Genomic DNA, 13,980 nt, shown 5'->3' with positions numbered 1-13,980 from the left:
TACTACTCCCAGGTCCAAAGCAGGAGAAGGCTGGGAGAGGTTACTGAAAACTGGAAGGAAGGAGTCCTATAGAGTTAACTCAAGGAAAGCTGTGACTTCTGTCAGGCACCATGAGCCCCAGACCCCCTCACTACAAGGAAGCCAAGAAATGAACACCCTGGTCTCATTCCCCACCCTGGACTTTCTATTTGCTGAATCCATGTGGAAGTCTGTTATAGGAGTTTGTTGGAATTGAACTGTTGAAATAGGTCAGCTTCCTGGAGGAGAGATCTTGGTGGAGAAAGATCTCTTAATTCAAGAAGGGCTTAATTCAAGAAGAAAGGAAGAAAGGAGAAAGGTAGAGAGTGGATCTGGAAGGTGAAAACAGAACAGTATCCAAAAATTTTCCTTCCAGTGATTACATTTTTTATAAGAACATACAATGGCAAATTACTCAGCCTTTAAAAATGAAACAATGCCATTTGCAACAACATGCATGGACCTAGAGATTGTCAAACTGAGTGAAGTCAGAGAAGGAGAACTGTTGCGTGACATCTTTTATATGTGGAATCTAAAATGAAATGATACAAATGAATTTGGTTACAAAACAGAAACAGACTCAGAGAATGAATTTATGGTTGCTGGGGAGAAGGATGGGAGGGAAGGGTTAGTTAGGGTGTTCGGGATGGTCATATACACACTGCTATACTTAAAATGGGTAACCAACAAGGACCTGCTGTATAGCACAAGGAACTCCACTGAATGTCATGCGACAGCCTGGATGGAAGGGGAATTTGGCGAGAATGAATACATGTGTCTGTATGGCTGAATCCCTTCGCTGTTCACCTGAAGCTATCACATTGTTAATTGGCTATGTATGTTAGTTGCTCAGTCGTGTCCAACTCTTTGTGACCCCTTGGACTGTAGCTCACCACGCACCTCTGTCCATGGGATTCTCCAGGCAAGAATACTGGAGTGGGTTGCCATTTCCTTCTCCAGTGGATCTTCCCAACCCAGGTCTCCCCCAATACAAAATAAAAAGTTAAAAGAAGAATATACATTTATTGCTCACGTGGAAGCTGACTTCCTGATAATTGAATTAATTACCATGTTCCAATGATAACATCTCTAAAATACTTCTACTGACAGCCTGCCATTGACATGTGAAGGCAAGAAACACAAAGTAAAAGAATCATGTATTGACAATCATGACTTAACTTCTTTTCCTGGTCAACTAGTGTGTTTCTTCACCACTTTGTCTTTGAGTACCCAAGATGAACACAGTTAGGATGGATAAATTATGGTGCTGTCACTCTATCGGAATACTACCGAGAAATGAAAAAGAACAACATCCAGCAATATGAAGAGCTGTCACTGACTTAATGTTGAGCAAAATAAGCCAGACACTAGAAACACATTCTGTATGATTCTATAATGTAAGTCAGAAAAGCAAACAGCTCCTAAGGATCTAAATAGTGGGTACGTTGGAGGGACAGGGGTCTTAGCTGAGAAGATGGTAAGAAAAGTCTATTTTGGAGACTAGAAATACCTTGACTTTTCTGGCAATTTCATGAATGTATACATATATAATATTTTATGTAAAATTTACTTAAGATTAGTGAATTTTACTATGGTGAGTTATACTTTAGTAAAATGTATCTACAATACTGACAGAAATGCATGAATACCTAATATAAATATTATAATATGTAACTACATATGATTTTACATTACAAAATTATAAAACATTAATATTTTCTGTTTTACTGTATATGCCTATATTTCTTCACTAATTCCATTTGCTTCCCTTTCTTCCTCTCTCCTTCCTTTTTCAGTTACTCAGTTCAGTTCAGTTCACTTCAGTCACTCAGTTGTGTCCGACTCTTTGTGACCCCATGAATTGCAGCATGCCAGGCCTCCCTGTCCATCACCAACTCCCAGAGTTCACTCAGATTCACATCCATCGAGTCGGTGATGCCATCCAGCCATCTCATCCTCTGTCGTCCCCTTCTCCTCCTGCCCCCAATCCCTCCCAGCATCAGAGTATTTTCCAGTGAGTCAACTGTTAGCATGAGGTGGCCAAAGTACTGGAGCTTCAGCTTTAGTATCATTCCTTCCAAAGAAATCCTAGGGCTGATCTCCTTCAGAATGGACTGGTTGGATCTCCTTGCAGTCCAAGGGACTCTCAAGAGTCTTCTCACCCAACACCACAGTTCAAAGGCATCAATTCTTTGGTGCTCAGCCTTCTTCACAGTCCAACTTTCACATCCATACATGACCATTGGATAAACCATAGCCTTGACTAGATGGACTTTTGTTGGCAAAGTAATGTCTCTGCTTTTGAATATGCTGTCTAGGTTGGTCATAACTTTTCTTCCAAGGAGTAAGCGTCTTTTAACTTCATGGCTACAATCACCATCTGCAGTGATTTTGGAGCCCCAAAAAATAAAGTCTGTCACTGTTGCCACTGTTTCCCCATCTATTTCCCATGAAGTGATGGGACCAGATGCCATGATCTTAGTTTTCTGAATGTTGAGCTTTAAGCCAACTTTTTCACTCTCCTCTTTTACTTTCATCAAGAGGCTTTTGAGTTCCTCTTCATTTTCTACCATAAGGATGGTGTCATCTGCATATCTGAGGTTATTGAGATTTCTCCTGGCAATCTTGATTCCAGCTTGTGCTTCTTCCAGCCCAGCATTTCTCACGATGTACTCTGCATAGAAGTTAAATAAGCAGGGTGACAATATACAGCCTTGATGTACTCCTTTTCCTATTTGGAACCAGTCTGTTGTTCCATGTCCAGTTCTAACTGTTGCTTCCTGACCTGCATATAGGTTTCTCAAGAGGCAGGCCAGGTGGTCTGGTGTTCCCATCTCTTTCAGAATTTTCCACTGTTTATTAGTTTTATCCTAAATATGAATAATGTAGAAGCATTTTAAAACCCATATAATAACACTTACAATAATTATTAGCAAAGGGACATAAGGAATCTTAAGAGCCATCTCAAAAATTTGAAACTATTTTTTTGTTTGTTTTACCTTTTAGGAGAAAAAATAGGGAGGGACAGAATACATTGACTTATAATTTTTTAATGGAAGTAAAAATACTTGTTGTTCAGTCACTCAGGCATGTCCAACTTTTGCAACCCCATGGACTGCAGCACGCGAGGCTTCCCTGTCCTTCTGGAGCTTGCTCAAAATCACGTCCATTGAGTTGGTGATGCCATCCAAACATCTTGTCCTCTGTGTCCCCTTCTCCTCCTGCCTTCAATCTTTCCTAGCATTAAGGTCTTTTCTAATGAGTCAGCTGTTCACATCAGGTGGCCAAATTATTGGAGCTTCAGCTTCAGCATCAGTCCTTCTGGTGAATATTCAAGGTTATTTCCTTTAGGATTGACTGGTTGGATTTCCTTGCAGTCCAAGGGACTCCCAAGAGTCTTCTCCAGCACCACAGTTCGAAGGCATCAATTCTTTGGTGCTCAGCCTTTTTTATTGTCCAGCTCTCACATCCATACATGACTACTGGAGCAGTCCTGGGAGGCCCGGTGTGTTGGCATAAGTTCTTATGAAGGACTGCCATTACCCCTACCCCTTTTGGCCTCAGGCCAAACTATAGGGAGGGAAAACAGCCCCACTTTCATCAGAAAATTGGATTAAATGCTCACTGAGGATGGCCTTGCCCACCAGAACAAGACCCAGTTTTCCCCACAGCCAGTCTCACCCATTAGGAAGCTTGCGCAAGTCTCTCATCCTCATCCATCAGAGAATGAAAACCACAATCAGAGAAAACTAACCAAACTGATCACATGGACCACAACCTTGCCTAACTCAATGAAACTATGAGCCATGTCATGTAGGGCCACCCAAGACGGATGTGTCATGGTGGAGAGTTCTGACAAAACATGGTCCACTGGAGAAGGGAATAGCAAACCACTTAAGCATTCTTCCCTTGAGAACCCCATGAACAGTATGAAAAATACTAGCCATATGTGATCTATCAACACTATCCCTTCAACAATATCTGTATGAATCTATGCTCACCTGTCAGCCTAAAGATTAATGATTGGTAAAGCATATTTAATTGTCTTGTCTTAGAAATAGATCAAAAATTTATGTTTTTTCAATTTTTCACTGTGTAATATGTTTAAAACTTTTTCACTGTGTAATATAAAATACACACAAGAGAGCTTAAAACAGTGCTGAAGAATTATATTACCAAAACCAGAGCTCCCTAAAAGCTGCATGAATCATACTCTTCCCTGGTCCTATTCTTCCTTGATTATAGCCCTTTCCCTTCAGCCTAGAAGTAACAACTCTCCTGACAGTTCTGCTCATAATGTCCTTGATTTACTTTTATCAACTATGCATGTATCCCACACATAATGCTGACTTTTGACTTATATGCTCATTTGCGTTTTGTTTGTAATATTCATGTTGTTGCATATAAACTAGATTCATTAGCTTCATTCCATCAGTCACCACTGATGAAAATTAGGCTTTTTTTCCATTTTGGGGAGTATTGCTACATCCATTAACATCCATTAACCTGAACATTTGTACACATTTTTGTAGGGCAGGAATGGAATTTCTGGACCATAGAGCATATTCTCAACTATGTAAGACAATGCCAAACTGGTATCTAGAGTGGTTTTATTGATTCATTGCTACTGAAGTGTAAGATAGTTCTTATCATTTTATATCCTCATCAAAGCTTCATATTACTAATTTCTTGAGTCACTACTAGACCTGATGGGTGTAGCATTAGATAGCAGCCTTAATTTGCAGTACTCTGTTTAATAAGGTGATTAAGAACCTTTCCATTTGTTTATTAGCTACCTGAATGTTCTTTTATGTGATGTGCCTGTAGAAATCTTTTGCTCATTTTTCTATTGGATTGTCTATCTTTTTCTAATTGATTTTTAAAAAACCATGTATAATGCCCTTTATCAGTTTTAGGATTATTCAATATTCCAATAATAAGATGAAATTATAAAACCCCTAATAGGAACTCAAAAGCCTCTTGATGAAAGTGAAAGAGGAGAGTGAAAAAGTTGGCTTAAAGCTCAACATTCAGAAAACTAAGATCATGGCATCTGGTCCCATCACTTCATGGCAAATAGATGGGGAAACAGTGGCAACAGTGTCAGACTTTATTTTTTTGGGCTCCAAAATCACTGCAGATGAAGTTAAAAGATGCTTACTCCTTGGAAGAAAAGTTATGACCAACCTAGACAGCATATTCAAAAGCAGAGACATTACTTTGCCAACAAAAGTCCATCTAGTCAAGGCTATGGTTTTTCCAGTGGTCATGTATGGATGTGAGAGTTGGACTGTGAAGAAAGCTGAGCACTGAAGAATTGATGCTTTTGAACTGTGGTGTTGGAGAAGACTCTTGAGAGTCCCTTGGACTGCAAGGAGATCCAACCAGTCCATTCTAAAGGAGATCAGCCCTGGGTGTTCTTTGGAAGGAATGATGCTAAAGCTGAAACTCCAGTACTTTGGCCACCTCATGCAAAGAGTTGACTCATTGGAAGAGACTCTGAGGCTGGGAGGGATTGGGGCAGGAGGAAAAGGGGACGATAGAGGATGAGATGGCTGGATGGCATCACTGACTCAATGGACGTGAGTCTGAGTGAACTCCGGGAGATGGCGATGGACAGGGAGGCCTGGTGTGCTGCAACTCATGGGGTCGCAAAGAGTCGCACATGACTGAGTGACTGAACTGAACTGAACTGGAAATACAGTATTGTATTTCATACAAAAAATCAGAGATGGACTAAAAGAATTTGTTAAAGCACATATTAGACAGACATTTTTACAATTATAGGATGAGGAAGGACAAAAGTATGGCATGAAACCCATAAGGTAGAAGACCTTTAAGTGTGGTGAATGAAACTGGAGCCTATTATACAGAGTGAAGTAAGTCAGAAAGAAAAACACCAATACTGTATATTAATACATATATTTGGAATTTAGAAAGATGGTAATGACGACCTTATATGTAAGACAACAAAAGAGACACAGATATAAAGAACAGACTTTTGGACTCTGTGGGGGAAGGTGAGGGTGGGATGATTTGAGAGAATAGCACTGAAACATGTATATTACCATATGTGAAACAGATAACCAATCCAAGTTCAAAGCATTAAACAGGGCACTGGTATAGCCCAGATGGATGGGATGGGGAGGGAGGCGGTGGGGGGTGTTCAAGATGTGGGGACACATGTACACCCACAGCTGATTCATGTCAGTGTACGGCAAAAACCACCACAATATTGTAATTAGCCTCCAATTAAAATAGATAAATAAAATTTTTTAAAAGTTTTTACATGGGAGAAAAGGATAGCTATGTGTAGTGATGAATATTAGCTAGACTTAGGGTGATCATTTAGCAATATATAGATAGAGTGGTCCTCCATTATTTACAGTTTCACTTCCCATAGATTCAGTTACCTGCAGTCAACTGCAGTCCAAAACTACTACAGTTTGTCCCTTGGTATCTATCCATGGGGAGTTGCTTCCAGGATCCACTACATACTCAAATCCTTGGATGCTCAAGTCTCTTAGTCTACTCTCTGGATCCTTGGTTCTGCATCTGTTGCACCAGTGGAGTCAATCACCACAGATCACGTAGTACTGCATTTATTTCAAAAGTCTTGTATTAGTCAACGATTCAAAAACATGTATTCAAGGGTCAACTCTAAAGGAAAATTCCCATCACAGTGCCTACACCATTCATCTCACTTCATCTTACTGGGTCAATATTGCATCATCTCATATGTTCAGCTGAGTACAGGAGAGTAAGATATTTTGAGAGAGGAGAGAGAGAGAGAGGACCACATAGCTTTCATATATTGTTGTAAGTGTATATTATAACAAGTATATTGTTGTAATTATTTTATTTTAATATTACTTGTTTTGGTTAATCTTTTATTGTGCCTAATTCATGAATTAAAATCATAGGAGGAATGTATAGGAAAAAGCATAGTGTATATATATATAAGGCTTGTTACCATCTGTGGTTTCAGGCATCCACTGCTGGTGTTGGTATCTGCCCCCCATAGGTAAGTGGAAAGTATTGTTTAGAGAATCAGATTCTTTACCACTGAGTCATGTGGGAAACTCATCTTTTTCTAATGAGTATTAGAGAGTTGGATATTAAATACTGCTAGAAAGTAGAAAATTGAGCCTTCTATAACTGTGCTAGCTAATATGGCAGCTAATAGTTACATTGGCTGGAGAAGGCAATGGCACCCCACTCCGGTACTCTTGCCTGGAAAATCCCATGGACAGAGGAGCCTGGTAGGCTGCAGTCCATAGGGTCGCTAAGAGTCAGACACGACTGAGCGTCTTCACTTTCACTTTTCACTTTCATGCATTGGAGAAGGAAATGGCAACCCACTCCAGTGTTCTTGCCTGGAGAATCCCAGGGACGGGGGAGCCTCGTGGGCTGCCGTCTATGGGGTCGCACAGAGTTGGACATGACTAAAGTGACTTAGCAGTAACATTGGCTATTTAAATTAACCAAAATTAAAATAAGTTTGACAATCAGTTGCCCTGACACAAAAGTCACATTTAATAGGTCAATAACTGTAGAGGGTTAGTGACTACATATAAAGACTCCACCTAGGGCTTCCCAGGTAGCTCAGTGGTAAAAAAAAAAAAAAAAAAAAAAAAAAAAAATCCACCTCCCTGTGCAAGAGACATGGGTTCAATCCCTGGGTTGGGAAGATCCCCTAGAGAAGGAAATGGCAACCCACTTCAGTATTCTTGCCTGAATAATCCCAGGGACAGAGGAGCCTGGCAGGCTACAGTCCATGGGGTCACAAAGAGTTAAATACAACTGAGGCTGCAACATTCACTCATTCACTCAAGGAGACAGAGAGGACCCAGGGAGAGGTCAGCTGGGATTGCAGCAGCCATTGTTGGTACTTGCTCAAATAGTATCATAAAAGCAGCCCTGACTTCTGACAGCAGCCCAGATGGTTCAATTCTAACTACAACACTGGTATCCCCAGGCCCAGGTTAAGGAATGCTCCAACCCTGTCCACTTCATGGCACAATGTTGCACTAATTCTGGGAAAGCCACAACAGAGGAAAAGACTCAACATTGAGTCGTGTCTGAGAAGAGTTGTAGACACCTGCAGACCACACGTTAGGCCTTGGCAAGTGCACAGGCACATGAAAAGATGGTCAAGATTGCTAATTATTACAGAAACACAATTCAAAGCCATAAGACACACCTCACACCTATCAGGATATTATCAAATGCCTACAGGCAACAAGTGTTGGCAAAGATGTAGAGAAAAGGGAACATTTACACACTGTTGGTGGAAATGTAAATTAGTGCAAACACTATAGGAAACAGTGTAGAGGTTCCTCAATAAACTAAAAATAGAACGACTATATACTCAAGCAATTCCACTCCTGGGCATATGCCTGGGATAAATGAAAACACTAATTCCAAAAGAACATGGGCCTCAGTGTTCATGGCTTCACTATTTACAATAGTCCAGACATGGAAGCAACCCAAGTGCCCACTAACAGATGGTTGGCTTATGAAGATGTGGGATATGTACATGCAATGGAGTGTTACTCACCTGTTAAAAGGAACGAAGTCTTGCTATTTGCAGTGAGGTGGACAGATCAAGATAATATTATTCTGCATGAAATAAGTCAGAGAAAGACAAACACTGTATGCTATCACTTATATATGAAATCTAAAATATAATACAAATGAATATACATTTAAAATAGACTCATAGATATAGAAAACAAACTATTGTTTACCGAAGAGGAGAGAGAAAGCAGAAGGGGGTAAATCAAGGGTAGAGATTCAGAGTTACAAACCACTATATATATAAAAGGAGATAAGCAACAAGTGTACATTGTACAACACATGAAATTATAGCTGTAATAAATTTTAACGGAGTATATTGCATAAAAACACTGAATCACCATGCTGAATACCTGAAACTAATATAATATTGTAAATAAACTCTACTTTTCAATTAAAAATTTAAACTATACGAAGGAAAACAAGAAAATCCACAAATATGTGGAAATGAGACCATGCACTCTTTAAAAGCCAATAAGACAAAGAAAACATTATAAGAGAATTTGGAAAATATCTGCAGATAAATAAAAATGAAGCCACACAATCCCATCTCATGGGATGTAGCAAAAAGTGTATAAAGAGAGAAACTTATAAAAGTGAACACTTACATTAAAAAGAAAGCAAGATCTAAAATAAACAACTGTACCTTACACCGCAAGGAATTAGAATAAGAGAAAGAAAACCAAACCCAAATTCTGCAGACAGGAGAAAATAAAGATCAGAGCAGAAATATATGAAAGAGAATAAAAAATAGTATTAAAATAAACAATCAAACTGAGCTGGTTTTTTGAAAAGATCAAAAAATTGACAAACTTTGAATGAAAATAAGTAAGAAAAAAGGAAGACTCAAATATCTAAATTTAAAAATGAATGAGAAAACATTGCCATTAATGTTACATAAGTAAAAATTAAAAAAGACTACTATGAATAATTGTATGCTAGCAAATTGGATAACTTCAGAAATGGATAAATTTTTAGAAACAGAAAACCTATCAAGGATGAATAGCAAAGAAATAAAATGTATACATATGACTATAACAAGTGAGAAGATTGAGGACTAATTAAGAGACTGTCAACAAAAGAAAAGCTCAAGATTAGAGGGTTTCACTGGAGAATTCTACCAAATATTTAAAGAATAGTTAACATCAAGACTTCTTAAAATCTTTCAAAGAATTGAACAGGCAGGGACATTCCCAAACTCATCCTAAGAGGCAAGCATTACCATGATATTTCATTTCATCATTCAGTCACTCAGTCATGTCCGACTCTTTGCGACCCCATGAATCGCAGCACACCAGGCCTCCCTGTCCATCACCATCTCCCGGAGTTCACTCAGAATCACGTCCATCGAGTCCGTGATGCCATCCAGCCATCTCATCCTCTGTCGTCCCCTTCTCCTCCTGTCCCCCATCCCTCCCAGCATCAGAGTCTTTTCCAGTGAGTCAACTCTTCGCATGAGGTGGCCAAAGCACTGGAGTTTCAGCTTTAGCATCATTCCTTCCAAAGAAATCCCAGGGCTGATCTCCTTCAGAATGGACTGGTTGGATCTCCTTGCAGTCCAAGGGACTCTCAAGAGTCTTCTCCAACACCACAGTTCAAAAGCATCAATTCTTTGGTGCTCAGCCTTCTTCACAGTCCAACTCTCACATCAATACATGACCACTGGAAAAACCATAGCCTTGACTAGACAGATTTTTGTTGGCAAAGTAATGTCTCTTCTTTTCAACATGCTGTCTAGGTTGGTCATAACTTTTCTTCCAAGGAGTAAGGGTCTTTTAATTTCATGGCTGCAGTCACCATCTGCAGTGATTTTGGCACTAGTCAATCCCAAATGCCCCAGAACTCTCCAGCCCCTTTTCTGTTTCTTTCCCTCTGTCACATCGAACTTCTTGAATGTGGTCTAGACTTCCAAATCCCCATTTCACATCACAACCTTTTGGTATGTGTATCCTCGGCAGTTCCTCCACCGTTCACACTAAAGTCTCCATGGCTTCCTTTTGCTAAATGGAGCGTTTCTTGAACACTGCTCATATTTCACCTGTTGACCCAAGGTGCTACCAGGGGTGGGGGTGGGAAGGCAGTGTCTCTGCTCATTTTCTCAGGCTCTGGTGCTACTCTGGCCACCTCAGATGCTCTTTCCTTTGGCCGCAAGTGAGCCCAGCAGAGAAGTGGAATAATGAAGTAGTGCAATGATGAAGTGGGCACAGCAGCCTATGAAACATCCAAATCAACACATGGGAAAATCGGGTGTATCCTAAAGTCTATAGAAACAAGAAATGGCCCAAGACACAGTGAGCCTTTAGCAAGTTCTCTGTTGTTCCTCTTATTCTTTAGTCCTCATTTTCTCAAGCTGCTCTGCCTTCTCCAACCCGCATGCAGTCAGTCTAGTTTTTCATTTTATTCTCGCGCTCCTTCCTTGGATTCTTCCACGTGCGCCCAACGGCACCGCCCAGAGAACGAACCGGATGCGTTGGGCGGGGCGTGCAGCTGCAGGGGAAGTCAGTAGCCTCCGCCTGACCCAGCTTGGCCCAGGGCTGCGCTCCCAAGCACCAGCGAGCTCCGCAGGGCACGCACTGCTCCCCGCGCCTCTAGCGGACGTCCCTGGAAGGCTGATTCTCAAGGCCACAGTGGCAGGGGCTGACTCAGTGGGGAATAGGCTGTGCCATGAGGTCAGTGAGGACCTGCCTCTCCCCAGGCCGGTCGCTAGTCCTGGCGGTGCTCCTGGTTGACTCTCTTGGCAAGGATTTACTTTTTCACCCTGAGTGGAGCTTTGACTCCTATGAAATCACCATTCCCAAGAAGCTGAGCTTCCGTGGAGGGGAGCAGGGGACGGCCAGGCACGTGTCCTACCTCCTGCAGGTAAAGGGCAAGAACCGTGTCCTCCACCTGTGGCTCAAGAGGTTTCTGTTGCCCCGGAATCTGCAGGTTTTCTCCTTCACAGAACAGGGGAGCCTCTTGGAAGATCACCCTTATGTACCCAAGGACTGCAACTATATGGGCTTGGTTGAAGGAAATCCGGATTCTGAAGCTACCATAAGTACATGCATGGGAGGTCTCCGGGGCATCCTGAAAATTGCTGCCAATCATTACCAAATCGAGCCCCGCAAGGCTTCTTCCAATTTTGAACACATGGTATATCCCCTGGAGAAAGAGGAGGAAAATCCCAATCATATCTGTGGCTTAACTACTGATGAAACAGTAGAGCAGATGGCCCAGCGTGAGAACATAGCTAGGTCTCCAGATTTCACTGAGTCATATATGCACCAAAAGTACTTGGAATTAGCCCTGGTCTTTGATAACAGTAGGTATTTATATTTGAACTCCAATCTTACTCAAGTCATAAGTGATGCCATTCTTCTGACTTCAATTGCAGACTCTTACTTTCAAGATGTCCTTATGAGAATACAACTATTAGCTGTTGAAGTATGGACAGACAGAGACAAAATAAGACTTAATTCCCCAGAGTTATCACAAGTCTTAGGCCAGTTTGTGCAGTACAGGTCACGTGACCTACGTCTTCGGATTCCAGCAGACTGGGCACACCTGTATGTTCACAGAAAGTTTAAGGATGCACTTGCTCATCACTGGGGGAGTGCATGTAGTGTGATGCCTTCTGGATCTACAAGTTCTGTGCTAGATAGAAACATCCTTGGCCCCGCCACTTGGACTGCTCATGTTCTGGGCCATAGTGTGGGAATGACCCATGATTATGAATACTGCCAGTGTGAGGGTAGGCATAGTTGTATCATGGGCACTGGACGAACTGGGTTTAGTAATTGTAGTTATGCCGAATTTTATTCACATGTAAGTTCAGGATTAAACTGTCTAAATAATCTCCCAGGCCTAGGCTATGTGGTTAAGAGATGTGGAAACAAAATTGTGGAAGAGAATGAGGAATGTGATTGTGGTTCGACAGAGGAGTGTAAAGAAGACAGGTGTTGTCAACCAGATTGTAAATTCAAACAAGGTGCCAGCTGTAACGTTGGACTTTGTTGTCATAACTGTCGATTTCGTCCATCTGGATACATGTGTCGGATGGAAGAAAATGAATGTGACCTTGCGGAGTACTGCAATGGGACCTCAGCTTTCTGTCCAAGTGATACTTATAAGCAGGATGGAACCCCTTGCAAGTACGAAGCCCATTGTTTCAAACAGAGTTGTCAATCCAGGTATACGCAGTGCCAAAAAATTTTTGGACTTGATGCCAAGGATGCTCCTCATCAGTGCTATGATGCAGTTAATGTAATAGGTGATCAATATGGGAACTGTGGCATTACAGGAGTTCGTAAGTATAAAAAGTGTCCCAAAGAAGGGTCTTTATGTGGCAGGCTACAGTGCATAAATGTTGAAACCCTCCCTCATATGCCAGATCACACTATCCTAATATCCACTCACCTGCATGAAGAAAATCTCGTGTGCTGGGGCATTGGCTATCATCTAGCCATGGTACCTATGGGGTTACCTGACCTGGGCGTGATAAATGATGGTACTTCCTGTGGTAAGGAGCGGGTGTGTTTTAATAGAAAATGTGTGAATAGCTCAGTCCTGAATTTTGACTGTTTCCCTGAGAAGTGCAACCACCGAGGAGTCTGCAACAGTAACAGAAACTGCCACTGCCTGTATGGTTGGGCCCCTCCGCTGTGTGAGGAGGTCGGATATGGAGGAAGCATCGACAGTGGGCCTCCAGGACCACTAAAGGAAGGGGTGCCTGTCTCAGTTCAGGTTGTGTCCCTTATGGTAATGCGCCTTACTTTTGTATTTATCTCAGTGATCCTTGTGTTATTTTGGAATGTCCTAGAACACTGCTGAAGCCAAGGAGAGACACCACCAAGTAGCATTGGAGTAGAACAGTTCAAGGCGAAAAATATATCTATATCAAGAAACCAAAAATGTAATCAGGCAATCCACAGTAACTCTGTTTACTACACAGGGTCATAAATTGAATAAGCTTCTCACTTATCCATACAGCTCTTTCTTCCTTTGATTTATTTTACCTAATTTCTGTGAGTTTTTGATCAGCAAATAAAAAGTACTCTTGATTTGGAAACAAATTGGTGCATCTTTGCTCTCCCCTTAGTTTGTGATCAAGTTTGGATTGCCTTTAAAAAAATGCCCTACTGGTTTTCTGAACACTCATATTGTTAGTTTCATAGAATTACAGTGGATTTCAGGGTAACCTACTGTCTTTCAGTCCCAGCAAACAAAGCCATCAATCTACTTTTCCTTCTGTCTCCCTCATTGTCATCACTGAAAGCATCAGTGTCTGTGTCCTATGTTGAACCATGAATGGTGATTGCCACATTTTATATATAGAAGGTGATCGCTTACGAGGGGAGTCCCTCACTGTGTGGGTCACACACAGTGTAGAAATCTGGTCTCTGACTC

At 41.3% G+C, this 13,980-nt stretch overlaps 1 protein-coding gene across 1 annotated transcript; it reads left to right on the top strand.

Moving 5' to 3' along the window:
* On the top strand, positions 11,260-13,404 carry LOC102177294 (disintegrin and metalloproteinase domain-containing protein 30-like). Its single transcript, XM_005677981.2, has one exon. The coding sequence runs from the start codon at positions 11,260-11,262 to the stop codon at positions 13,402-13,404; it is 2,145 nt and encodes a 714-aa protein (XP_005678038.2).

The sequence above is a fragment of the Capra hircus genome, chromosome 3 (assembly GCF_001704415.2).
Source record: "Capra hircus breed San Clemente chromosome 3, ASM170441v1, whole genome shotgun sequence".
Taxonomy (NCBI): domain Eukaryota; kingdom Metazoa; phylum Chordata; class Mammalia; order Artiodactyla; family Bovidae; genus Capra; species Capra hircus.
This window is presented reverse-complemented; position numbering and strand designations above follow the sequence as displayed.

Bases quoted from the DNA above. Each gene is read 5' to 3' on its own strand.
- LOC102177294 (XM_005677981.2), top strand. From the start codon at position 11,260: ATGAGGTCAGTGAGGACCTGCCTCTCCCCAGGCCGGTCGCTAGTCCTG.